This window comes from Clavispora lusitaniae, assembly GCF_014636115.1.
Source record: "Clavispora lusitaniae strain FDAARGOS_655 chromosome Unknown tig00000105_pilon, whole genome shotgun sequence".
NCBI lineage: Eukaryota > Fungi > Ascomycota > Pichiomycetes > Serinales > Metschnikowiaceae > Clavispora > Clavispora lusitaniae.
The window spans coordinates 332,749-355,741 of record NW_027093978.1 but is presented as its reverse complement, the minus strand read 5'-3'; the positions used below and the strand labels follow the sequence as shown (position 1 = coordinate 355,741).

The following is a 22,993-nucleotide window of genomic DNA, read 5'->3' as shown; positions in this document are numbered from 1 at the left end:
TAAAACTATTCGGCAATGGCTTTTTAAGAGAAGAAAGCAGTATCAGTGTCATCTTTCCAGCATCATTGCCACAACAACTTACTACAAACTACACATTTTTTACTTCTAGAGCCCACAGTATCAATTGTACGGCATTCGATTACAGTGTCATCTCTAATATACGCACTCTGTTCAATTTTCGCCTTCGGTAGACTCTGGAGCTTTCTTCAAGATGACAATGCCTTCCAAAGTATGCGAAAGACTGATCCATTCTTCGTTATTCTCCAACTCTGCTCTTTCACCATAGCTTAACAACACCGGTGTGGCTTGCGTCACCCAACCAGTGATTGTCTTTGGTTTACCTGCTTGGCCAACCACGTCAACAGCTTGACCAACTCTAACATTCACTTTGATAGGATTTAAATCTTCATCAACAGTGATCAACATTCTAGGTTTGATTGCGGGTGTCAAGTAGTACAACATTTGGTGGGATGTTTCAGTAGTAGAGTCACTCAAAATGAAGGATTTTGGATCTAGCAAAGAAACTGACACAGTCAATAACGCAGCCAAAGAAACCTTGTTTAAAATGGACCTTTCGCTGTTAAACGGAGTTAAAGACAATGTACCTTTACCCAAATACAATATACCTTGGGCAATTCTCACCATAAACAAGGAGTCAGGCGACTTAGAGTAGTACTGAGCCAACTGTCTCAATAATTGAGCCAATCTCGCATTGTTGGTACCAGCACCAACCAATCCCATCGCATAAATTGCATTTTGTGACACTTCCAAATCTGGATCATGTGAATAACGAGAGAGCGTGTCAAACACCTTCATTTGTGGATAAGAAGCTGAGACTAAACCCATTGCCAAGGGAACAGTTCTGCGGATCAAAGGATTACCATAATGCATCAAATGGGAGAAATGACGCAAGACCATATCTTGACCAATATCCTCACCCATAGCAATACAAGCGAGACCCAACACAGCAAAGCCCTGATAGATATCTTCTTCCTCATCTTCATCTTCATCTTCAGATTTTTCTTTCTCCTCCTCTTTGACTTCAGTCGTCGTTGTAGTGGCATCTTCCATATCTTCATCTCCTGTTGCCGAAGCTTCTCCTTGTGCCGAAGCAGCTTCTGTATCTCCACCATCTCTCTTCTTTTGATCTTCTTCGCTTTCTGCTAACTTCTTCTCTTCCTCAACGTCACTCTTAGGTTTTGCTGAGCACATTTGCAACAATGATTGGATTTGCAAAACATTACCAGTACCAGCATAAGCACATATGTTTGCCAACACCTTCAATGTTTTGTTGATTGGATGTTCGATAGCGTCAATAATATCCAAAACATCCTCCACCATCTCTGTCTTGCCCATATATAACAAGCCAAGACCCAATGCCATGAAGCGAATGAACTTGTTGTTCAATTGAGTAAAGTCTCTCTCCAACAAAGTTTGCAAAATAGCGGACGTAATATCTCCGTGGCAGGTACCGACAAAAACATGACCAAGCGCCAAAGAAGCCAAACATGATGCTTCCAAAGAGATGTCTGTGTCAGAAATAAGAGGAAGCAATAAGTTCAACACCTCTTCATTGGCAGATCCGGCGTAGGCAATTCCGAGACCATTGATAGCAGACGTCTGGAAAATCTTTTTTGGGTCCAGCACATACTCTTGCAACAAACCCAAAGAAACTTCAGCTTCATCATTGATGTTCGCCGAGATTATACCAGTTCCCAAGATGGAACCAGCCTTTATAACATCATCATTAGAATAGGTATATCTATCCAATGCAGGCAAACCTTCGTCAATGTTCCATTGATAAATGGATCCAATGGAAGCGGTAGCGGAAATCATACCAGATGCCTTTGTTCTGTAGATCCATGATTTTGTCTCGCTCTCACCAGATTGCAAGATCAATTTATCTGTACCATAACCAAAATTGAGGAAAGCATTGACAAAAGAGGCAGCCAAATTTTGTTTTGCAGAATCTATCGATCCCAGACCATAAACATATCTGGAATCCTCCAAATGAGATTTGTAAATATCCTCTGGCACTTTTGGTTCCAATAAGTTCAATTCTTCAACCAAGTATGCGTAGAATTCTGGCAATTTGACATTAGAAATGATCTCTTGCGTCTCTTCATTATCACCTGGGTATTTAAATCTGTTATACTGTTGTGACAATATAAAGCCCAACTGTTTATGTACCAAGAGGTCTTCAGTTGAGTCAAACACCTGCTTAATTAAATCTTCATTGTCCAACTTGATGGCCAAGGTTAATGCCTGAGTCAATTGATTATGAGTCAAGTAGATAGAATAAGCAGTGTGCAAAAATGCTGTGTCATCTGGAGGAGCCAAGAGTGGCACGCAGCTCACCATATAAAGACAAACTCTTGCATATGTCGAGTTATCCAAATACTGGGGCAACTTTTCGATGTTTTCAATTTCCAACAACAAGTCCACAGCATCTGCCTCTGCATTGTGCTTTAAAAAGAACGGAACAATGTGAAGTGACAAATCCACCAAGCGAGCAACATGTGCCTCATCAGATCCCAAATTGGCCTGGTATGACTCGCCAATCTCCAAAGCCAAATGGCGCATGTACTCATGGCCCCAATCAGAAATAGTATCATCGGAAGCCAATAAGCGGTATTTGAGAGACTCTCTCTTTCCATCGTCAGAACGAGTGGTGGCCAAAACAGAAATGATATCGGCAAGTTGGAGTAAAAGTTTCACCGCAACCCCTTTGGTGGACCATTTTTCGTACAATTCTGTCATTAACGAATAATGTGGCCTCAAGAATTTCAATGGCTTAGGTACCGCAGTCATAGAGGTGGTTGAATCCTTGATGAAGTTTTTCATAGTAGACAAGGCGGTCAAATAATCCTCTTCAGGTTGATCTGGCTGGTTTAAGGTCTCCACCAACGCTTCCAAATCATCCTTCAATTTTTGGTCTTCTTCGGAAAGCTCTTCCTCAGCAACAACAGGTTGTTTCTTCTTCTGAGATTCTGCCTCAGAGGACGCCACCTGGTCTTTTACAGGTGCCATGGTGTACAATGGATGGCAGATTTAATAGTGAGATTTGCGTTCGTTGGTTCTGGCTTGTGGCAAACGAGTTTGAATCCTGTACACGCATGGGTAACAAAACACGTGACCGACACAGCTTCTCTTCGGAACTGTTTGTAATAAACCATATGTATTATTGACACTGGACCTCCGGTCCAATATAGGATGATGTACTCCTCACTGGTTCTATTTTACCTACTTCGAAGGTGACTGGGTCAAGTGTAGAAATACGATTGTCTCGTTTGCTTGGTGGGAACAGCTAATATATTTTGTTCTGGTTTTTTTTTTCTTTTTTTTTTTTTTTTTTGCTTGCATGCTTTCGATCGTCAATATTAAAATTCTTGTTATATATTTCAGTTTCGTCTACTTAACCAGCTTTTGATATTCGGCCGTATTTAATGTATATTCATGTTGACTTGGCTCTTGTTAGCCATTGCGCACCAAACTAACCTATTTGGGTCAAATCGCGTACACTCATGCACCGAAAAACACCGGAAAAGAAAGCTAATTCTTGCTAAGTGCTTTTGAGGCATGGAGAGAATTTTTTATCAATCAGATGTTGTGGATGCCTACACGGGTCATCCCATTTTCGTATTTGATACGTCATACCTTCCACCTACATCTCAAATCGACTATGATCTTTTTATTCCTACAATGATGAAGTCACTTCCGGACCGGCCATATGTTCTTATTATGTTTAGTTGTGGCCTCAACAAAATCAATTGGCTCTGGGGCGTTAAGTTCCTAAAAGCTTTCCTCTCTCCAGACCTACAAAACAGAGACAATGTTGGCAATCTTACGAAAGTCATATCCGTGCACGAAAGCTGGTTTGTCAAATCCATATCACAAATATTAACCAACATCTCCTTCTCGAGGCAGACACTCACAAAATTGAATTCATTGTTTGGAAACAAGTCCAGTAAAAATAATATCCTTATAAGTTGTGATTCACTTTCGGAACTTTCATACTACGTGGATATCACCAAATTGAAGCTATCGCTTAACATCTATAAACATGATGCACAATGCACACTCAGTCCCAAAATTGAACTTAATTGTCCACTTGAGCCTATCCTTACCCCTTCCACACGCTACTCTCAAACATCTGATCCCGTTTTCTATCATCATTTCTACCAGATTTTTCGCATTGTTGATATGTATGGGCCAAACGTTGAGCTGATCTTTCATAGACCTGGAAACAGACTCAACACCGAGATATTGTTCTTATGCATAGTCAGAAATCAACTAATATGGATCAACGACTGGGATTTGAACTGCATTGCATCCTGTTTCAAAAAGTTACTCTTGGAAGTTTCTCAGCCTCTCATTCCCGTCGACAAGATACCATTGCCAATGAATGATCTGCTAAATTATACATTAGAGGTCTTGAATGTCATGATGGCTGACCCAGATACTAATGTCCTCATATATCAAATTATGGACTTGTGTTACCGCATCGTTGAAAATGCAGCTATTACCAACCATTCTCACTATTCTATACTGAAGAGCATGTGCCATGCGCTAACGCATGAGCTATTGTCGACACAAAATAGAGACAGAATATCTATCGGGACACGGTTCATTAAGAATGTCCTTTTGCATTGGGAGAGAATCCGTCCCCTTTACCAAAACAGATTCGAGAGCGTGGAGCAAATTGTTAATGGTGAAACACTTCACAACCCGGCAATTGATGAACTGTACAACATGTCACATGAAATTACCATGAATGAGGATGAATCAACTGATGAAGAAACTCGTGACTTTAGTACCAAAATGATATTAGATGATACAAGAGAACCAAGCGGGCACATTAATGAAAAGAATGAATATTTCAAGAACAAAAAGGTCTCACCACTAGAGAAAGCGAGGGAAATTTCGCAGAAGGTGGAAAGTGTACGTGAGATGGAAAGGCAACAGGTAGAAAAGAAAAATGAAAATGAAGGTCGGCAAACAGGAAAGATACGAAATGAAAAAGAGGGAGTGCCGGATGAGCCTCAAGAAGAACACAGTACCACTGATACAAAGAGAGATGAGACATTGAAATTCACCAAGATATCTAATCCTGGTAAGAGGGTTCCTAAACGTTGCGAGACCATTCAAGAAGAAAAACTGCAACCCAATCAACTTAAAAGCATTAATGTTATGTTACAGTATCCCCCACAGAAATATCGATTTGAACGTACACAGAAAAATGACATTGAGCACACAGACGCACAAGTACCTGAACCGAAGCCCATTAAGAAGCCGGTCATTCGTGGACGCAAGGTTAGCGAACTCACCAGACTCTTTGAAGAAAGAACACAAGCATTTGAAATCATACGTACTATTTAGACCCCCTACAATCATATGTTATGCCACGCGGGCACATTTCCTGGACGATTTCTCGTATTATAGTTGTGATCTTCTCTCTTCCAAGGAATGAATGTTCAACTGTATCGATCGATAGTAATGTATTGCTTTCACATTTAGTCCAGGGTTTCTCTTAAGGTTAAGTGAGATCCGCACACGGATCAAGTTGAGCATACAGTAGTATGTGCTGTTGCTCTTGTCCATGTACTTACAAGTGTGCGTTACCTATCTGTGATTTTACTATACACTATTTTACACGTCTATTCTCCTACCAATCTGCTGTCGATATTGTCGATGGACAAGTCGCCGTTACCACTAGCATGAGCTGCGCTTGCCACTGCAGCAATTGCAGCTGCTGCAGTGCTATCTCCGTGCTCACTTTCGTGAAGACCATGCAATTGTTGCTGGTAATGTTGTAGCTGTTGCTCATCCAAATGTGGGTGTGGTGAAAGCAGATGGCCCATGGAATGGTGGTGCGAGTGGTGATCCACGGCCAATTGGCGCTGAATTTCGGCCTCCTGCCTTTGGCGCTCCAACTCATAGGATAAGACCTCGTCGTGGTCATCGTCTTCGTCGTCATCCTCCATAACTTGATGGTACAGTGCGGCGTTACGGCGGCGCTTGATACCGTTCGCACCAACGCCGCCAGGTAGAAACTTGTTCTGCTTCTTCAATTTACGCTTATAGCCACGGATCTCGTTGTAAATGTCTTCACGCTTGATCAACACGTCGGGGAATTGGTGCTTGATCTTTGCCTCGATGTGAGAAGGTTTGGTGCCCACCTTATACAAGTCCAAGATAAGCAAGTTCAACTCATCTGAACGCTTGCGCAACATTGGATGGTTAGACAAAGGATCCAACTGCGGGTGGTTGTGCTCGTTGCAAGTTGTGCGAAGCGACCAAATCAGGTTGGACTTGCGGAACGATGCTGTCATGCTAAACGGACACCGCAACTTTTTAGTGCGGGCATGGGGCTCCAACACATATGCTGTTCCGGTCTCATTGAGCTGTCTGCGCGCAGCTTCTTCCTCTTGTTGCTGGATGGATTTGCCCTTTTTATGGCGGTAGCGTCCACCCAACTCGCAGGTGTAGTAAATGGCCTTTTTGTTCGAGTGAGCAATGACAATTCCGAAACCGTTATCCCGAGCAAACTCCGAAATGAACTCGTTGAGTTCGTCGCGTGTGTGAAACATCTGCTCTGGGAATGGCCGCGTTATCAAGTTTCCCTCATTTGTGATTGTGTTTTCCGACACTGGATAGATTTTCAGCCGGGAGTCTATGATGGGTTCAGGGATCTGGATATTGTACTCAGAGTCGTCGTGCAAATGTTGCTGCTGATGGTATAGCGCTTGGGCCTGGGCCTGAGCTTGGGCCTCTTGGGCAGCCCGCTGCTCCTGCAGAGGCTGATTTTCCTGTTGTGGGTTTCGGTGGTGATGTTTTGAAGCTTCCAATTTCACCAGACTGCCATCATCTAAGTCATGTCCATTTACCTGGTTTTTCACAGCAGTAAGCAACTGCTCATCAATGTTTGCTGGGTAATCTTCCTCGTGGCTCATGTGCGCTTTGGGTGCAAAATGCTCTAGAGGTCGTGTTAGGGTAGTAGTGTAAATGTGTTAAAATTTTGTTTGTTTCCGGGGGATGGGGTGAGCACGCTATCACGTGAGGTGGTCGTGCGCTTGGCAAATCCGAGGAGGGGGATCAGGGTACTGTCATCGGAAGAGACAAGAGCGTGGCGAGAAAGAGCGAAAAAGTGCATTCTTACGGTTGCATCTCCTGGCATCGAAACTGTTCAAAGTAGCCGTTGTTTTTCACCTTCTAGTGCTAGTCTGAACGCAGTATTTCAGCTGCGACCATGGCTGAAATGGTTCGCGAATGGAGCCGTGCATCATGAAGTTAGGATGTCGTAGAGGATTCCCAGTTCACGGTCCCAGTAAAAATTTCGTCATTCGGCTGTTTGGCGTTCTGGCTACTTGTGATATATATGTGTCTTTCATTGTTATTTTTTTCTTTTTTTCCGCCATTAGTCTTTCGAAAAGATGAAGCTACAAAAGTCACTACTATGGCGGTTTGTATTTCGTAATCCGGTATGCATGCTTTCTCTAGATGTTTCCAATGGAATAGTAGAAGCCGTGACTTATAGTATCTCACAGTACACAATTGAAGTATGGAAGGCTGTCAGGTTCTTCCACTCAACAACGAGAAGGTGTCACCAAATTTATACTTCCCCCGTATATAGCTCAAAAGAGACACAATGGTTCAGTTTTTTTGATACGACTCGCATGAAGTCGAAAGAGCTTGTGTCAGCTCATGTTATATGAACAGTCGTAACTCATGAGGTTAACGCTTGCAACTGCCTCTCATTACTGATCCGTAGATGATATAAAACGGATTTCATACCTTTATTGACAATATCAACACCATGCATTTATCAATTAAACCCATCTATAAACTGTATCCTCCTACCACTATACTCATTACCGCACCAGCTAAGCCGATATGATCTTCGACGCCAGCATCTCCATTTATTTCCGCTGGTTAACAATTTCGTCTGCCCAAGTAGGCAAGACGAACGCAGCTTCGTGCACTTTTGCATTGTAGTACTTGAAAACTTGTGCTTCCTTATCCGTGGCAATGGTTCTCAATGGCTTTGCAAAATTTTTAGTCGTATCGCTCGAAGCCACAATAAGTCCCAACTGGCCACTGGTGTATGAAGGCATGTAACACTGGCAGTAAGCCACGTTAGGGAAAACACGATTAGCCTTGCTCTTGAGCTCAGCCAAGTAGTCTATTTTCAACCAGATATTTTCGCTGCTTTGCATGATAACCACGCCATCGTTCTTGGTGGCATTTTTCAATAATGAGAAATAGTTCACCTCGAAAAATTCCTCCGCTGGACCTTCAGGGTCAGAAGAATCTGTAATGATCACGTCGTACTTGTCAGATTCTTCCAAAGAGCCTAGCTTCTGCAAAAATTTGAATCCGTCTTCGATAACAATATTCACCTTGGGGTGGTTGTGGAACTTTGCCATTTCAGGCAAATATTTCACACTCAAGTCGATCACTTGACGGTCAATTTCAACCATGGTAATGCATTCCACACCACTAATGTCCAACTGTTTCACCAACTCCCGCACAACACCACAATCTCCACCTCCAATGACCAACACATTCTTTGGGCTGGGATGACTCATTACAGGAATGTGGGTTATAACCTCTTGGTATGCAAACTCATCCTTTTCTGTACACTGGACAATTCCGTTAAGCACAAGGACATTCCCAAACGTTTTTGACTCGAAAATTAGAATGTCCTGAAATTCGCTTTTGGAGTGGTGGAGAAGCTGTTTGATTTCAAGCCCAAACATTTGCCCAGGAAAGGCATCCTCACTATTCTCGTGAAACCAGTACTTTCCCTGGATCTGAGAAACTGCAGGATGGCTGAATGTGGCCAAGTCTAATACCATTTTGATATATGATGTCCGGTGCTGTACTTTTTTTTTCTTTTTTTCCGTGTCTGCGCACTTGTAACGTCGGATGGGGAGCGAAATGACTAGAGGAAGGACGCTCAAAACAGTTACGAAACCACGATGTCTAGCATAATTTACTTGTTTGAAGAATATCTCTTGCGCTATTATCCTAAAAGGATGCAGACGGATAATTATACATTGCGCATCCTAGAACCTCAAAATTCTAAAGGATCGTTCAAAGAAATAAAACGAGAAGCAAGTCCAATACTCACAAGAAAACGTTCTCGTTTATACACCCAAAAGTAGCTTTATAATTCGTAAACTGCCCCTCCTCTCCTCGGTGGGGACCCTTGTAGTTTTCCCAAATAAAATGTGCTAGCGAAAAAATAGTCTGTGCCTGCTCCCCATTTTACCCCACATTCGTACATACAAATATAGCGCGAAGCATGATTCCTTTAAATTGCAAGATCTATAATTTTCTTTAATTTTTTTGTCTTTTCTCTACACCATTTGTGCGCATAGCCAACAGCAGAGCAATTTTTGATGCTGTGAATCGTTCTCGCCTAATTATAACATCTGCATTCAACCACTGTCATATACCTATGATGTTTGTTTTCCCTGCTTACAATAGTAGTTATAAGTCCCGAAAGAGAACCTTTCGGTGCTGTCAAACTTGCCGGATGAAGCGTATCCGCTGCTTTCTGACTGGCGAATATGAAACTCATGGATGTGATGTCTGCAGACGGAAGGGGCTCCACTGTGATTTGATCAAACAGCAGCATGACAAAATTTCTGTGCAGCAGAAAGCTTCTTTTGTCCCCGATTTCAAGTTAGAGACTCCCATCAGCCTTCCTCATTCAAGTCGAATCAGTGAAACTCCTATGTCATCCCAATCTAGTCCGAATAGGTCTTCATATATAATGGATCCAATTCGATATTCAACTGGCAATGTGCCCCCTTTGCCTAAAGAGAATATGTCGCCATCGAGATCTAAATCTGAGGACTTATCAAGTTATACTAATCAGACACATTCTATTCCGCCGCAGCCGCAGCAGCCGCAGGCTTTTTACCCAAATATCCTTGCTTCTTCGGGCTCTCCTATGCAACATGAAAAGCTATTCGACACCCTGTTTGCAAACCCATTCGCACCTGTCCAAGAAGAAAATCAAGAAATCAAGTCCGAGGCAAGAGACGGGCCCCGATCCAATACCAGTCTGTCCACTTCTTGGTTTAGTTCTCCTCGCACTTTCAATCCCGATAATATCGAAGAAATTATCCACAAGGTAGATTGGAAATTTTTGAAGCGGGTCTTTGACTTCAACACTAGCATCAAAGAAACTGCAGTATATTTTGCTAAAACATTGAGCCGGAAAGATGCCGATACTAAATGGGAGAGCTTGACGGAAATATTGTCGAAAAGGCATCGCCACAAAACAAGATATCTATCTTCTCGTAATTGTCTTCATTTTAAATTTTTGTTATCGATCCATGCATTCACATTGAATACTCCGGGTTTCTTTGAAGTCAGTCAGTCAGACTTATTGAAACTTTATGAAATATATTTTTACAAGGTTAATTCAGTATTTCCCATTGTTCATGAGCAAGAATTTTGGGAGTTATACAAAAAAAACAAGATCCCCAACATAATGGCATATGCCATGATCATCATAGCAGCTAGGGACGAATTATCAGAACTGATTTTGAGAAGGTCATTTTGCACGAGCACTGGTCTGTTCAAAGACAAGCAAAACAGGTTCATATATGAGTTGGAGGTAAAAGTTCGTCAGCTTCTCTTGTTCTTGCCTGAGCTTGGAGATACAGAAAAGCTCACTAGGTTGACGACACAGTTATTGTTATGTCTCAACTTTACATTCAACAAGTTTGGAAATGAGCAAAGCTCTCATGATCTTTTTGATTGCGTGAGTTATTCATTCTCTTTGCTCATCCACCACGATTTCTTCCACGAGCGAATTATCAAAGAAGGTGTCAAAAATAAATCTACCTATCTTAAACATTTGTGGTGGGTGATCTTCATTCTTGATAGGTTCAATGCCTTGTTGAATGGTAAAGCAGTTGTTATTAAAAGGCCCGACTTTAATATTGGGCGGCCAACAGATTTACCTCACCTTGATAGGATTGTGGGAATCGCATATGCATTAGAAGATACTCTTATCGAGGCTTTCAGACCTCCAAGAGTATTTAACGGTGTTAAAAGTATCAAAGCAGAAACGCTCCCAGGCGATCCTATATTTGTGCCTTCGGAGTATCTAAAAGATGATGGTGCCGACAGGATAGAAAAGGTTCGAGCAAAATTTATGGAGCATGACTACGACAAATCAAAGAAAATCGGATGTCTTCCAGCCATGCCTGTAAGTGCTTACAGGGATCGCCATGTTCTCTTCTTGGAGGAAATCATGAAAAACCAAATCGGGTTGATTTTAAGAACGGGCCAAGTTAAATACCTGAAGAGTTGTCCCGAGATCGACGAACCTAGTCTTCGTTTAAGTGAATCATTTGTGAAACTATTGGATATGCTCAAGGATGGCAGAGGTTACGAGCTAGTTATGCCTATTCCATTAATTCCACTGATTATGCTTGTGTCTTTTTCGGTGCCTCTTACAAGCCGTATGAGACTCCTTTCGAAATTGAAAGGCATTCCATCTGACTCACTCGCTTATGCCAAGATGACGAGAGTAGGAGATTTATGCAACAAGTTTATACAAGAGTTGAACATATTGAGCGAAAACTGGTGGTTTGTGCATGAGGTTATGGTCTCCATCCAGAGCTTGAACCAGAAGGCAAACAAATCGATGGAGAACCGTGAGAAAATTCTTGCTATACGAAAAGCGGCCAAAGCCGATGAAGAAATCAAAAGACACAAACTCTCGATCAAGTCGTTGGTGTCTAGTAAATCAGATGACGAAAGCGCTATTCCTCTGATGCTCTCGATCACGTCTCCAGGTTTCTACGACGAAGTCATTGTTCTGAGTGGCGACGAGGACCAAGAAGAAGAGAAAGATGGCGATTCCCCATCTACTGACGACCAAGATGAACAGTATGCTTTCCAAGACCACCTTCTTGTACCTCCAGTAATTGGTAGTGCATCGTTTACGAATTACGCGGATACCGATGAAGCTCCAGATGTGCGAGGCCTGCTTCTGGGCTTGGAAAACGCACACCCATTTAGCGACAATCCCTTCCAGTTTGCTAACGAAGGCATGCCATGGGATGCGGGATTTGTTGCGGGCCATATAAATGATGAAACCAGTTTTTTGCCAAACATTCTACATTTTTTCAACGAACAGCCAATGAGCATGTGAGACGGTGTGGGGGTCGTTGCTCAACCAAAAAAAATGATTGCAGGAGTGGAACGTTGCACAAAACGTGACGGCCAAAAATAGTCAATTTCATCGTATCATCCGGACTTACGAAACACGTTTGTCCAAAATGTGTGTATAATTATAAGCACTACCGTTAACAGCTATCTCTTAATTTATTTATTCGTGCAATCTAAAGTAAAATCAAAAAAAAGCTAACCGAGTGCGGGACGTGTGTGTACCGGAAAATCTTACTGTTGTGTGATACTCTTTTTTCCTTGGTCATGAGTCCCTCGACATTCGCTTTTTGTCATTATACAATCCACGTTTTTCTAACTTACGCCATTTTGGTTTACACCTGTTCACTTTACGCAGCGTTTTTCATCTTTGGTATTCTCAACTTTGTTGATCCCATTATTGTCCTTCCCGAAACTTCCATTTCCCGCAATCCTCACTTGATATTTTTTTTCCACACACTTGCCTTTCTAGTTGCCATGTCCCAAAGAATGGAGGCTGAGTCTGCTTTTGTAAAACAGATTAATCGCTTGGTTAAGAGCTTGTCGAACCTGTTACCTTCAAATGTTCTCTTTTGGCTTTTAGCTCTGATCGTATACTATTTGTTTCCTATCCGTTATGCTTTTTTCCCGGCGCAAGGGTCCACTTCAAACAAGAAAGCAACTACAGAAAGTGACATCCCTCCTAACTTGTTCCCATCCATTGATGATGTGTCTATTGATCATGAGACTCCTATTTCCGAAAGGAAAATTGTTTCCTCTCCTGCGCACCCTCAACCATGCTCCACAGGCTTAACAACTCGTTTGTTACCTTTCAAGAATGCAAAGGGCGAAATTGAATGGGCATTTACGGACGACTTGCCCCTTGGCACTGACTTGGAGTCATTTGAATCTGAGAAGACTAAAGGTATAAGAACCTCGGGGCCAAAGACTGAAATCTTATCTCCGGTCACATCCAACTCTTCCAACGCTGACTCTATTCTTTCCAACCAAAAGCAGTCAGGCAACCACCAAATCGATACGCCTTCCTCAACTAATAGCGATTACGATAAGCAGAAAGATGAACAAGGCGATGGCGAAGAGGGTGAAGAGGACGATTTGGAAGGTGATGGTGCCATTGAAGGCGAAAGTGCTGAAGATGGACAGTACCACCAATGTCCTCATTGTGACTCAAAATTTAAAATGAGGGGCTATTTGACACGCCATTTGAAAAAGCACTCTCTTGAAAAGGCTTACAGATGCCCATTTCGTGAATCTTCTGTTTACGTGGATGAACATGATGTTACTCATCAATGCCATCCTACAGGAGGATTTTCGAGAAGAGACACATACAAAACCCATTTGAAATCGAGACATTTTAAGTATCCTGAGGGTGTTCCAGCAAAAAAGAGAGCGCAATCCCCCGGAAACTGTTCCATGTGCGGAGAATGGTTTGAGAACGGAGAAATCTGGTGTGAAATTCATATTGAAGGTGGAGAGTGTCGCCACTTGCCTCAAGGTTTCAAAGGAAAATCTAGAATTAAGAACCGTTTGAAGAAGCAAATGAAGCGTATGATGAAAGAAAAAAAGAAGAGAAGCCAGTACATCGGCAACCCGATTGAACAGCAATCTCCTATTATGAGCACTCCTAGCTCAATAAATACTCCGATTGTCAACTCCGCTTATGATTACAATAACTCTACAACTACATCTGTCAGTTCTTCTATTGGAACGCACCAAACGATCCACAATTCACATGATGCCTTGTACAAAGCTTCTTCGCAACTGATGATGCCTATTCAGCATCATCACGAAGTTTTCCATAACACTAACCCGGTTGAAATGGATTATGATGATGATTATTGTCTAGATACGGATCAATTGAGCACGGCTACGCAATTCAGAGACGTTCACATGTATCCCATGACTGGTCACATGCAATCTCTTAATGGTTATTCTTGAGTTTTCACGAAAGATACACCAGCATAACAGAATATTTAGACATTTGGGTTTTTATTTTTGGGGTGGTTTAGGTTACATTCACATTGGCATCGTGCGCTCGGGATCTTTGTCTGGATTGCGACGAGCTAAGCACACTTTTTGTATACGTAAAATAATAATATATTGGTTACTTTTAACACTACCCGAATATTTCGTCCATGGCGCTTTTTTTCTGTTTCGACTTTGCCTTTTTTTTCTTTTTCTTGGGCGCATCTCCGAAAATACTGGCTATGTCATCAACTTTTGGATCCGTCTTGATGTCCTTCTCTTCATGCCGGCGTTTTTTTCCATCTTTCTTTTTGACTTCTGATGTGTTATGCTTTTGCGCTTGGGCCTCTTCTAGATGTTTTTCGGCAGATGCCAGGTTCCACTCGATTTCTATACCGATGTCATCATCATCCACTTGTAGTGCCTTTGATCCGTTCTTACTCTCAGTCGTGCCTGTAATACTAATTGCTTGAATCTCACTGACCACAGAATATATTGCACTCAAACTGCCAACCAACGCAAGCCCCAAATTGATAAATTGGCCCAAAGCTATAATTCCGTTAAACTCATAGTATGCTTTTGAGAATAAACTTCGATTCACCATAAACTTCGCTATGGCAACCGTCTCTTGCCTTAGTCTCTCCTTCACCTTAAACTTCTTTGCATGTTCCATGCTATATGCCTTTTTAAGAATCTGACGAGTTCGTTTGTGTATCATTTCCAAATATCTCCACCATCTTGCAACGCGATGTTGGTTATGGTTTCTCGTGTATAAAAGGTGGAGTATCTCAAACTCTTTCTGTAGCTTTTCGAGAGACGCTGTTGGCACGAGTTGCGCAGAGGTTACAAGATGAGACATCTCGCTTTGTCGTATTGCACGGGAGACGACCGGATTCTAAACGATGAGATGGGAATATGGAGTAAAAGAATCTAGTTGCTCTCTCTGGTTGAGTCACTAGAAAAGGACTAAAATAGTTTATCTTTTGCGACAATGACTTTGTCAATATTCGAGCATACAACACCTAGTAGCTCAACAAAGAAAAGGGTTTTGAAAGATGTAGGAAGCACTAAGTGGATAGGAAGGAATTAAAAGGGTTTGGAGAAATGCAATAAAGAAACCATCAATCTCTTCAATGCGGATCTTGTCTAGCCCTACTCTTATCCACGTTGACTGAAAGTCATCGCGCGATGAAAAATTACACAGTGACACTGCTCTCCTGTTCCTGAAACGCAAAAGCATAGATGGAAGAGACTATCGGAAGAGCCAGGGCGCTTCTCCAAAGTTCCCAAGAGCAAAAGGCATTGGATTTGTTGACTCCAGAAGTCACCAAGAATCCTGAATGCGTTCCTCTCCTCGAAGTATTCGGTGAAACCCTTCTCGAGCTAAACGATGTGGAAACAGCTTACAGCACATTGATGAAAGCAGTTGAGTTGGATCCTGAGGCAAAGCAAGGGGTTGAGAAGTTCTTGTATTTGGGGCAAATCATTGGAGGAAAAGATGGATGTGGCTTTTTAGACGTGGCCCTTGGTAAGTTACAAGAGCAACTTACAAAAGTTGCTGACAATAGTGGGCAAGATGATGCAACCTTAGTGGAATTGGCTAAAGTGTATGAAAACAGTGAGGCATTATCTCTTTACCTAATAAAAAAATTGAACCAAGGTATCTTTGCTCAGATTGAAATTTGGATGACAGACTTGTGCATGGAACCAGAAGCTGAACAAAAATGTGATGACCTAATCTCCTACTCTTTATCATTGGACAATCAAAATCCAGAAGCATTGTCCTTGTTGGCGCTGATTAGAATTTCTCAGCAAAGAAACGATGATGCTAAGGAAGCTTTACAGAAATCATGGGAACTTTTTCAGAACAAGAAACACACCTTAGAGATCCAGCAAACCGAAGAAGGAGAAGAAGCCTCCTTCGAATATATCGAATTGGTTCAGCCTTTGCTTGGCCTCGCTCGTTTTGCCATAGAATTGGCCATGTATGATTTGGTACCATCTATATGTGGAGGAGTTTCCGAAATCAATGAGAATGCCTTAGATTGTTACTACTACGAAGCCTTGTCTCACATATTGAAAGCCCGTCTCATATACTCTCAACAGCATCCATCTGATCAAGATTACAGAGAATTGGACATCATGAAGGTAAAGTCCAGCGACAATGAAGAAATACAAAATAGCATTGCTGAAGCCAAATCCGCACTTACCCAGGGCTACAGGGTTATTAACAGTGCTGATCTTGAAGCTTCTGACCCAGATGTGGTTGATCAAGTCAATGAGATGTTGGCTGCTCTTGGTGGTCCGAATATGGCTGAATTGATGCCAGAAAGAAGGACAAACGATGAGGAATTCGAGGGCTGGGAGGACGAAATTGTTAGCGATAAAGAATAAAATACGTTTAGCTAGTTGAAGAAACTGAAAATTTGAATGAATGTAAGAAAAGGATGAAGATATACCCACCATCATCAGAAAGTAAGTTTTGTACCTACCACTAGTGCTTTGACAGTGTGTACACCATCATATTCGCATCTTCTATACTCTTGCACCATCTACATTTTTCTTTTTGCCATGACAACGAATCACAGGCCAACTCTAGAAAGCAAAAGGGGTCGCTCAAATGAAATCAAAGATAGCATCAAACACTCGCGTGCTCTACCTGGACAGCTTTCCATGAAACTTAGACTGGATATAGTGGGGAAGCATGTTGATTCAAGTCTAGGAAAGAGAGCGGTTACTGAACTAGAAGAATCGCGAAAGCGCTCCAAATATGAAGAAGGCGATGGCAAAGATACATTATCAGCAAAAGGGTCAAATAACAGTGAACAGAGTTCTGAATCTGAAAGGGGCATATCAGATGAGAGCGAAGATGAGGAGTCTGATAGTGAAAGTGAGACTGAACTCTTAATGCAAGAGCTCAACAAGTTGAAAAAGGAAAAGGAAGAGATAAAGAGAGAGGTGACCACATCCGAGAATCCACTATTGCCTCCAGACGAAACAGAGGTTTTGCCCAAAAAAAGTTGGAGAAGCGGAACATCATTCAGAGAGAAGAGTAATTCAAATTCGGATAAGCAATACACCACCGATACTTTGAATTCACCAGCGCACCAAAAATTTCTCTCCAAGTATATTCGCTGACTCCATTTAGCCATCTGGGCTACATAACTTAACAATCCTATCGATTTCTATTCACGAGCCTTCACTTTACGTCAAGTCTTCCTGGTTGAGCCTTGCATCTAAATGTGCAATATCTTCCTTCAAGCTCGCTTCTTCAACGGTTTTCACCAATTCCTTGGTGCATTTTGCAATATCAAAAGAGATTCCCGCGAGTCTTTGCTTGAAATTCTTGTCAGCAAAGTCCAGATCGTTTCTATCGGTATTTGATCTGCAAAGGGTATTCATACGATGGTTGCAATCTTCCAAACTTTTAACGACCCAGCTTCCGTGTTCTTTCAATTGATGATTTCTCGTCTGGTTCATCGAAGTGTTGGTAGCCTCTGTCATCTGTCTAATTACTTCGGATATAGCCATCGAGTTCTCGCGCAAATCACCTCTAGTGGAATCAGGTCTTTTGATTGCAGACAACAAGTCCTGAATTGTTGTGATGACTTGAACCGTTTGATGCTCCAAATACAACAAAACCTGTGTCAAAGTGTTATCAGGGTCATCAATATCAAATAATTCAAAATTAAAAGTAGCAGCAGCCATAGATTTCCTGTATTCTCTGCGTTGTCTAGCACCTTCTTCTTCCTCGTCCTCGCTCTCTTCCTCGCTCTCGTCATTGTCATCGTATTCACTCTCACTCTTGAAACTTTTGTTATCTTTAGTCGGACTCTCTGCGTAATTTACCCTCTTAACTTTGAAAGATGGTGCCTCTACAGGAAAGCCTCTGCCGCTGCCTGGGGATTTTGCGCCCGGTGATTGAATTGAGCGTTTTGAAGCTGGTGATCCAGAAACACTGGTCTGATGGTTCTTCATAGGAGACACTTCTGATTTTTTTGTTGGGGTACGCGGAGCTTCTTCATCCTCGTTATCTTCCTCCTTCCTAGCTTCCTCGTTATCTTCCTCGGGAGTCTCATCTGCAGATTCTAACCGCTTTTCCATACTTCCCGTTAACGGTGCTTCTGTTGTGACCACGGTTGTAAGCTCGGGTTCGAACGCCCCTGGCATTTGACTAGGCAGTACAATTGCTGAAACTTCATCAATTTTTTCCGTCTCCGGTACTTTAGCCTTTTGTTTTTCGGTTTCAGCTGCATCTTTCTTCATATCTGGAGCCGATTCTTGAAAAGAGTTCTCAGCAGAATTTACTTTCATTGCTTCACTCTTATCCTTATGGAACAAGCTCATCGATTCAGAATTAGCTTCTTCATTCATCAGCTTGTCATCGTTGTTGGTAGTATTAACAGAGTCATCACCCATACCCTTCTCTTCAGTCTTGGCCTTTTCATGGGCAAACTTCTCCCTTAAGCTTTGAAATATACTCTTTCCTCTTGCAGGAGCTCCTGTTGCTGTAGAAGATTCAGCAGTGCCCTTCTCTTCGGAAGACACTTCTTGTGTATTTGAGTGTCCGTTTGAAAGATTGGGAGTGGCTGAGAAAACTGACACTGACGGTGGAGTCGTCGGACTTGATTTGATACTTGAGTTCTCAGGGCTCTCAAATTGTTTCACCTTCTCCAAAATTATAGACTTTTTGGGCGTTGAGGGCGACTTTTGAGAATCTGTTTGTGTTACCAGGTGAGTAACGCCTGAGTTTATACCTGCTCCGTTGCTTTCCGGAGTTTCGCGCTGCAATAACTTTGAATTTTGAAGCCTTTCAAATAAAGAGGCCTTTCTGACAGCGCCTTCCGAAGACGATGATGCAGGTGCTTTTGTTACCTCACCATTGATATAATTCTCCTTCGACTCAGGGATTCTGGCATCTGTCTCAATCGTACTTGTTGAGATACCCGAAAGATTCGCCTCATCCATACTCATGTTCCGCTCTCGTTCATCGTTATGGTCTTGACGGTTTGAAGCATTTCCGTCTGTTGATTTCTCTAGATGCTGTTTAGGAATATGCGAATTTTCTTCCAGTGGGTTCGAAATTTGTACTGCCACGGGTTTTGGAACAGAATCGTTAGCCTTCTGGGCATTGATCTCCAAATTTGGCACGGGAGCCCCTAAGACTGACTTTGAGTCTTTTGAGTTATCCATCGCATAAGAGGATTGTAGCTTGTTTGCAATCTTTAAAGGTCTAACAGAAGGTAACTCCATCATATTAGCTTGTTTGGATTCCTTCAATGGAGATACATGGGGTGTACTATCGGGTTCGGTAACGTTCCCATCGGTCAACTTGGAAGTAGCAATAAAATCACAGACTGCAAAGGCAACTTCGGCAGCCGCCCTCTCAACAACAATTTTCGGAAGAAGTTGGCGATAGGAAGCAAAATATCTTGTTGCGGTTAAAGCATGGCCTGCAGCCTCACGAACAAACTCAGAGTGTACACTGGTACTCGACATCCTCTCTTTACCTTGAGAGGCAATTGAATTTGCAGTCAACGCGATTCTGGAAGCCTTCTCAAATAGCATGTCATTGTCGAAGTTGTCACTGTTGAGAAGAAGGACGAATGACTCGATTAGAGCAAAGAAATTACTCGCCGTGCTTAAAGGAACAACACCTGTAGAAGAAACATATCTTTTGATATCCTTTGAGTTTTGAAGAGGGTGTTGAAAAGCACTTGTAATTCTTCCTGCTTGCACCTCTTCGTATCTCTTCTGCCACTGGATAACTTCTGATTCTAATTGTTCACATTTGGATTTGTTTGCTGGTTCCGAGGGCCTCGTGTCTAACTTTTCAAGTAGCTTTTGTAATTCCACTCTTAAGTCAACGGGTTGAGTAGATATGGCAATATTATTGCTGGGGCTTTGATCAAATCCTCGTTGTTCCATATTGGACTCAGAAAGTGGAGTTTTGGGTGTTTTAGGTTGTGAATTTTTTAAGGCGACGTTTTCTAACCGCAATGCAGCATTTGCAGCCTTCAACATATCAAGCTCTTCTATAACATTCTGAGGGACTGATTGGTCTCTGTTATCTTGTAAATGTGCAAGCAGGGTTTCAAGATTTCTATTCGTAGAAGTCACAGACTCATGCTTCTCTAATAACTTACTGTGAGCACCTTGTAAGTCGCTTAATCCCTTTTCAAGATCGATATTGCGTTTTTCCAAAGCCAATAGCTTTGCTTGTAAATCAGAGTTTGCTTGAGTTGCTTGATGTTCATCCCTGTTCACGGAATCCATAAGGTTCTCTGGTGAGGCTTGAGACGAAAAGCTCGCAGAAGCCGCAGGGTCAGTAACCTTCTTCGTTTGGTTAAACCCACTGGGCAAAGATATCCTTCTTGCTGTTATGCTCTCCTCTTCGTTATCGTGATTCAATTCCACATCCTTAGTATGACTAGAATTAGTCTTTTCTATGGTCTCGCCATGCAAGTCTTGTTTTATATCATCTTCACCTTCTTCGTCACTCGACCAAGCCAAATTCGCTTTTGTAGGAACAACTGTCGTTGGTTGGACCCCTATGGCTAGTTTTGGATCCTGAGCACCTATTTCTGGGGTTGAGAGGTCATTTTGTAATACTTCATTATTTAAATCATGCAGAGGAGCCGTATTTTTCGCACTAGCATTAGAAGGACCTCTTTCATGTTGATGTGATTGAAAAGAAGAGTGCGCAGCTGGTTCCGACCCGTTTGATTCATGAAGTTCGTGTTTTTCGTTAGCAGACTGGTCTTGGGACGACCATTGATGGTGGGTGTTGCCTGCATTGTTTGCATCGGTCTTTATAGATGAATTACTGAGATGCAAGTTTCTGCGTTCAATCTCAAAACTAATGTCAGAAACAAGATCTTTGAATCTCGACTGAGGCAAGGAAGATAATTTTTGTCTAGCTTGGTTTCTTTTCGGGTGGAATGTCAGCTTCGGAAGCAAAAAATCGGGTTCAGACCGACTTTCATCGATTCGACGTTTCAACTCGTCGTAAACATCAGTACTCAATTCTTTGAATTGGGCTGATGACAACTTCAAAAGTTTTTCTCTGGCTCTCTGTGCTCTTGAAGAGTTTGACTTGGACCGAGACGAACTGGTATCATCTGAAATATCAAGAAACTGTTTGAGCACTTTGTAGTAGCGCAGCAAATCTTGATCAGACATAATGGCAAGATTATCAGAATCTCTGGAATGTAACTAATGTGTGTTACTAGAATGCCAAGATATTGGAAAAGAAAATACCGGTCGGTGTTGTTGAAGCAGAGAAGAAAAGAAAAAAAAACACCCCTACTTAGGGCTGTGTGATGGATCGAAATGGAGGTAGGACGCGCCTTTTGATTTGGCAAGACACGAATATGCGTCCAAACAAACTTGAGGCACGAAACTTTAAGAGTCAGATGCACAATCAGACGCACAAGAAAAGTAAAGGACAAGATCGAGTTTTCCTCCGAAGCACAAGTCCATTCTACTAAATCGCATATATATTCTGTAGCAGGTTAATTCTCTTTTTCTCATTATATGTTTTTGGGTATACCTTATTCAGTGTATTATATACGCAGTCGGTTCGGTTTTCTAAGAGCCACGCGCAACGTGGAAGCGAAAAAAAACGAATGTCAGACCGCCAATATCCACGTACATGTGTTGACCGTATCTTTGCTTGGCACAAAATACAAGGTGGGAAATTTTAGTCCTGTGAGATCAACGGCGTTTCCTCGTCGACAATTTCAACACTCACGTCTGACACGTCCGACTGAGTTGGGCTAGTCTCAACCCGAGTTTCACCGTAGGCTGGGGCGTATCCCATTGTTTCTATAGACTGGAGCATCTTCTCACTCACATTGTACGCAAACTTGGTGACATCTTCGTTGGTGGCCAACAGCGAAGTAGGCATTGGTTTCAACACCTCGATGATAATCTCGCCTCGGTTAAACACCTTGTCTTGGGACTGGAAAATGTGGCTGTAGTTCGAAACGGCAACGGGCACAACTGGAATATCGGCCTGCTTGGCTAAGTGGAATGCTCCCTTTTTAAATGGACCCATTTCCAATTTCTTGGTGGCAGACCTTGTTCCCTCGGGGAACATGAAAATCAGGCGCTTTTCTTTCTTCAAGCTGACAAGTGCAGCCTCCAACACTTTTCTGGCTTTGTCACCTTTGGCTCTGTCCAAGAAAAAAGTACCAGAAGCCATCATGAACCAGCCCAAAAATGGCACATACTTCAAGGCCTTTTTGGCCGTAACTGTATAGCCTGGTAAAAAGACTCTACCCAAAATGAAGATATCCAAAGCAGACTGATGGTTTGCCACGACAACCGATGGCATTTCCTTTAAGTAATGCTCATTTTTAATTGTGATTTTGATTCCCAAGAGCGCCCTCATGGAGTAGTAGAAAGCCCTAGCCACTGTGTACTGTGCATATTCGCCTTTGCCAATAATCCTCAAGACAATACTAGCAAAAACACCATAGAGGGCACAAGCTGCAATCAATGAACCAAAAACGACCGACTTGGCGAAAAATTTCAAGCGTCCGAGAAATCCCATGGTACTCTTTTGAAAAAGGCGTGACTTTTCGCTCTAATTTAATGTGATTTCGCGAAGCTACTGGGTGTTGGGTGGTATATTTTGGGCAAAATAAGCATTTCCTATACTTAATGTACGTATCTTCAATGTACTGAATGTGCCTCTTGGGAAAGTATACCTCTCTGCACTGAAGGCTTCTTTTGCTGTGTTACAAGCATTCTGATTCCGCTGGTCTAAATATCGTTATGCTAGTGGAATTACGTTTTTCCATTATTGGATCTGCCTCAGCTGCTCAAG

At 42.2% G+C, this 22,993-nt stretch overlaps 11 protein-coding genes across 11 annotated transcripts; 5 read left to right on the top strand and 6 right to left on the bottom strand. All coding sequences in view use genetic code 12, as the record gives it.

The window, feature by feature from the left end:
• Nucleotides 1–171: 171 nt before the first annotated feature.
• On the bottom strand, nucleotides 172–3,030 carry RPN1 (proteasome regulatory particle base subunit; the record flags this gene model as incomplete). The annotated part of the gene is made up of 1 exon (XM_002615748.2): nucleotides 172–3,030. The coding sequence occupies one exon, from the start codon at nucleotides 3,028–3,030 to the stop codon at nucleotides 172–174; it is 2,859 nt and encodes a 952-aa protein (XP_002615794.2).
• A 549-nt stretch (nucleotides 3,031–3,579) lies between these two features.
• Nucleotides 3,580–5,379, top strand: ECM25 (Ecm25p; the record flags this gene model as incomplete). Its single annotated transcript, XM_002615749.1, has 1 exon — nucleotides 3,580–5,379. One exon carries the CDS (start codon nucleotides 3,580–3,582, stop codon nucleotides 5,377–5,379), a length of 1,800 nt encoding a protein of 599 aa, XP_002615795.1.
• A 278-nt stretch (nucleotides 5,380–5,657) lies between these two features.
• Nucleotides 5,658–6,953, bottom strand: FOB63_003159 (uncharacterized protein; the record flags this gene model as incomplete). Its single annotated transcript, XM_002615750.1, has 1 exon — nucleotides 5,658–6,953. One exon carries the CDS (start codon nucleotides 6,951–6,953, stop codon nucleotides 5,658–5,660), a length of 1,296 nt encoding a protein of 431 aa, XP_002615796.1.
• Nucleotides 6,954–7,919: 966 nt separating this feature from the next.
• Nucleotides 7,920–8,858, bottom strand: FOB63_003158 (spermine synthase; the record flags this gene model as incomplete). The annotated part of the gene is made up of 1 exon (XM_002615751.1): nucleotides 7,920–8,858. One exon carries the CDS (start codon nucleotides 8,856–8,858, stop codon nucleotides 7,920–7,922), a length of 939 nt encoding a protein of 312 aa, XP_002615797.1.
• Nucleotides 8,859–9,463: 605 nt separating this feature from the next.
• Nucleotides 9,464–12,181, top strand: FOB63_003157 (fungal specific transcription factor domain-containing protein; the record flags this gene model as incomplete). Its single annotated transcript, XM_002615752.1, has 1 exon — nucleotides 9,464–12,181. One exon carries the CDS (start codon nucleotides 9,464–9,466, stop codon nucleotides 12,179–12,181), a length of 2,718 nt encoding a protein of 905 aa, XP_002615798.1.
• A 491-nt stretch (nucleotides 12,182–12,672) lies between these two features.
• STP2 (Stp2p) lies at nucleotides 12,673–14,133 on the top strand (the record flags this gene model as incomplete). Its single annotated transcript, XM_002615753.2, has 1 exon — nucleotides 12,673–14,133. One exon carries the CDS (start codon nucleotides 12,673–12,675, stop codon nucleotides 14,131–14,133), a length of 1,461 nt encoding a protein of 486 aa, XP_002615799.2.
• A 178-nt stretch (nucleotides 14,134–14,311) lies between these two features.
• RMP1 (Rmp1p) lies at nucleotides 14,312–15,019 on the bottom strand (the record flags this gene model as incomplete). The annotated part of the gene is made up of 1 exon (XM_002615754.1): nucleotides 14,312–15,019. One exon carries the CDS (start codon nucleotides 15,017–15,019, stop codon nucleotides 14,312–14,314), a length of 708 nt encoding a protein of 235 aa, XP_002615800.1.
• A 383-nt stretch (nucleotides 15,020–15,402) lies between these two features.
• FOB63_003154 (uncharacterized protein) lies at nucleotides 15,403–16,554 on the top strand (the record flags this gene model as incomplete). Its single annotated transcript, XM_002615755.1, has 1 exon — nucleotides 15,403–16,554. One exon carries the CDS (start codon nucleotides 15,403–15,405, stop codon nucleotides 16,552–16,554), a length of 1,152 nt encoding a protein of 383 aa, XP_002615801.1.
• A 177-nt stretch (nucleotides 16,555–16,731) lies between these two features.
• On the top strand, nucleotides 16,732–17,298 carry FOB63_003153 (U2-type spliceosomal complex subunit; the record flags this gene model as incomplete). The annotated part of the gene is made up of 1 exon (XM_002615756.1): nucleotides 16,732–17,298. The coding sequence occupies one exon, from the start codon at nucleotides 16,732–16,734 to the stop codon at nucleotides 17,296–17,298; it is 567 nt and encodes a 188-aa protein (XP_002615802.1).
• A 66-nt stretch (nucleotides 17,299–17,364) lies between these two features.
• On the bottom strand, nucleotides 17,365–21,342 carry SPA2 (Spa2p; the record flags this gene model as incomplete). The annotated part of the gene is made up of 1 exon (XM_002615758.1): nucleotides 17,365–21,342. The coding sequence occupies one exon, from the start codon at nucleotides 21,340–21,342 to the stop codon at nucleotides 17,365–17,367; it is 3,978 nt and encodes a 1,325-aa protein (XP_002615804.1).
• A 520-nt stretch (nucleotides 21,343–21,862) lies between these two features.
• On the bottom strand, nucleotides 21,863–22,914 carry SLC1 (1-acylglycerol-3-phosphate O-acyltransferase; the record flags this gene model as incomplete). The annotated part of the gene is made up of 2 exons (XM_002615759.2): nucleotides 21,863–22,750; nucleotides 22,885–22,914. The coding sequence occupies 2 exons, from the start codon at nucleotides 22,912–22,914 to the stop codon at nucleotides 21,863–21,865; spliced, it is 918 nt and encodes a 305-aa protein (XP_002615805.2).
• Nucleotides 22,915–22,993: the final 79 nt, after the last annotated feature.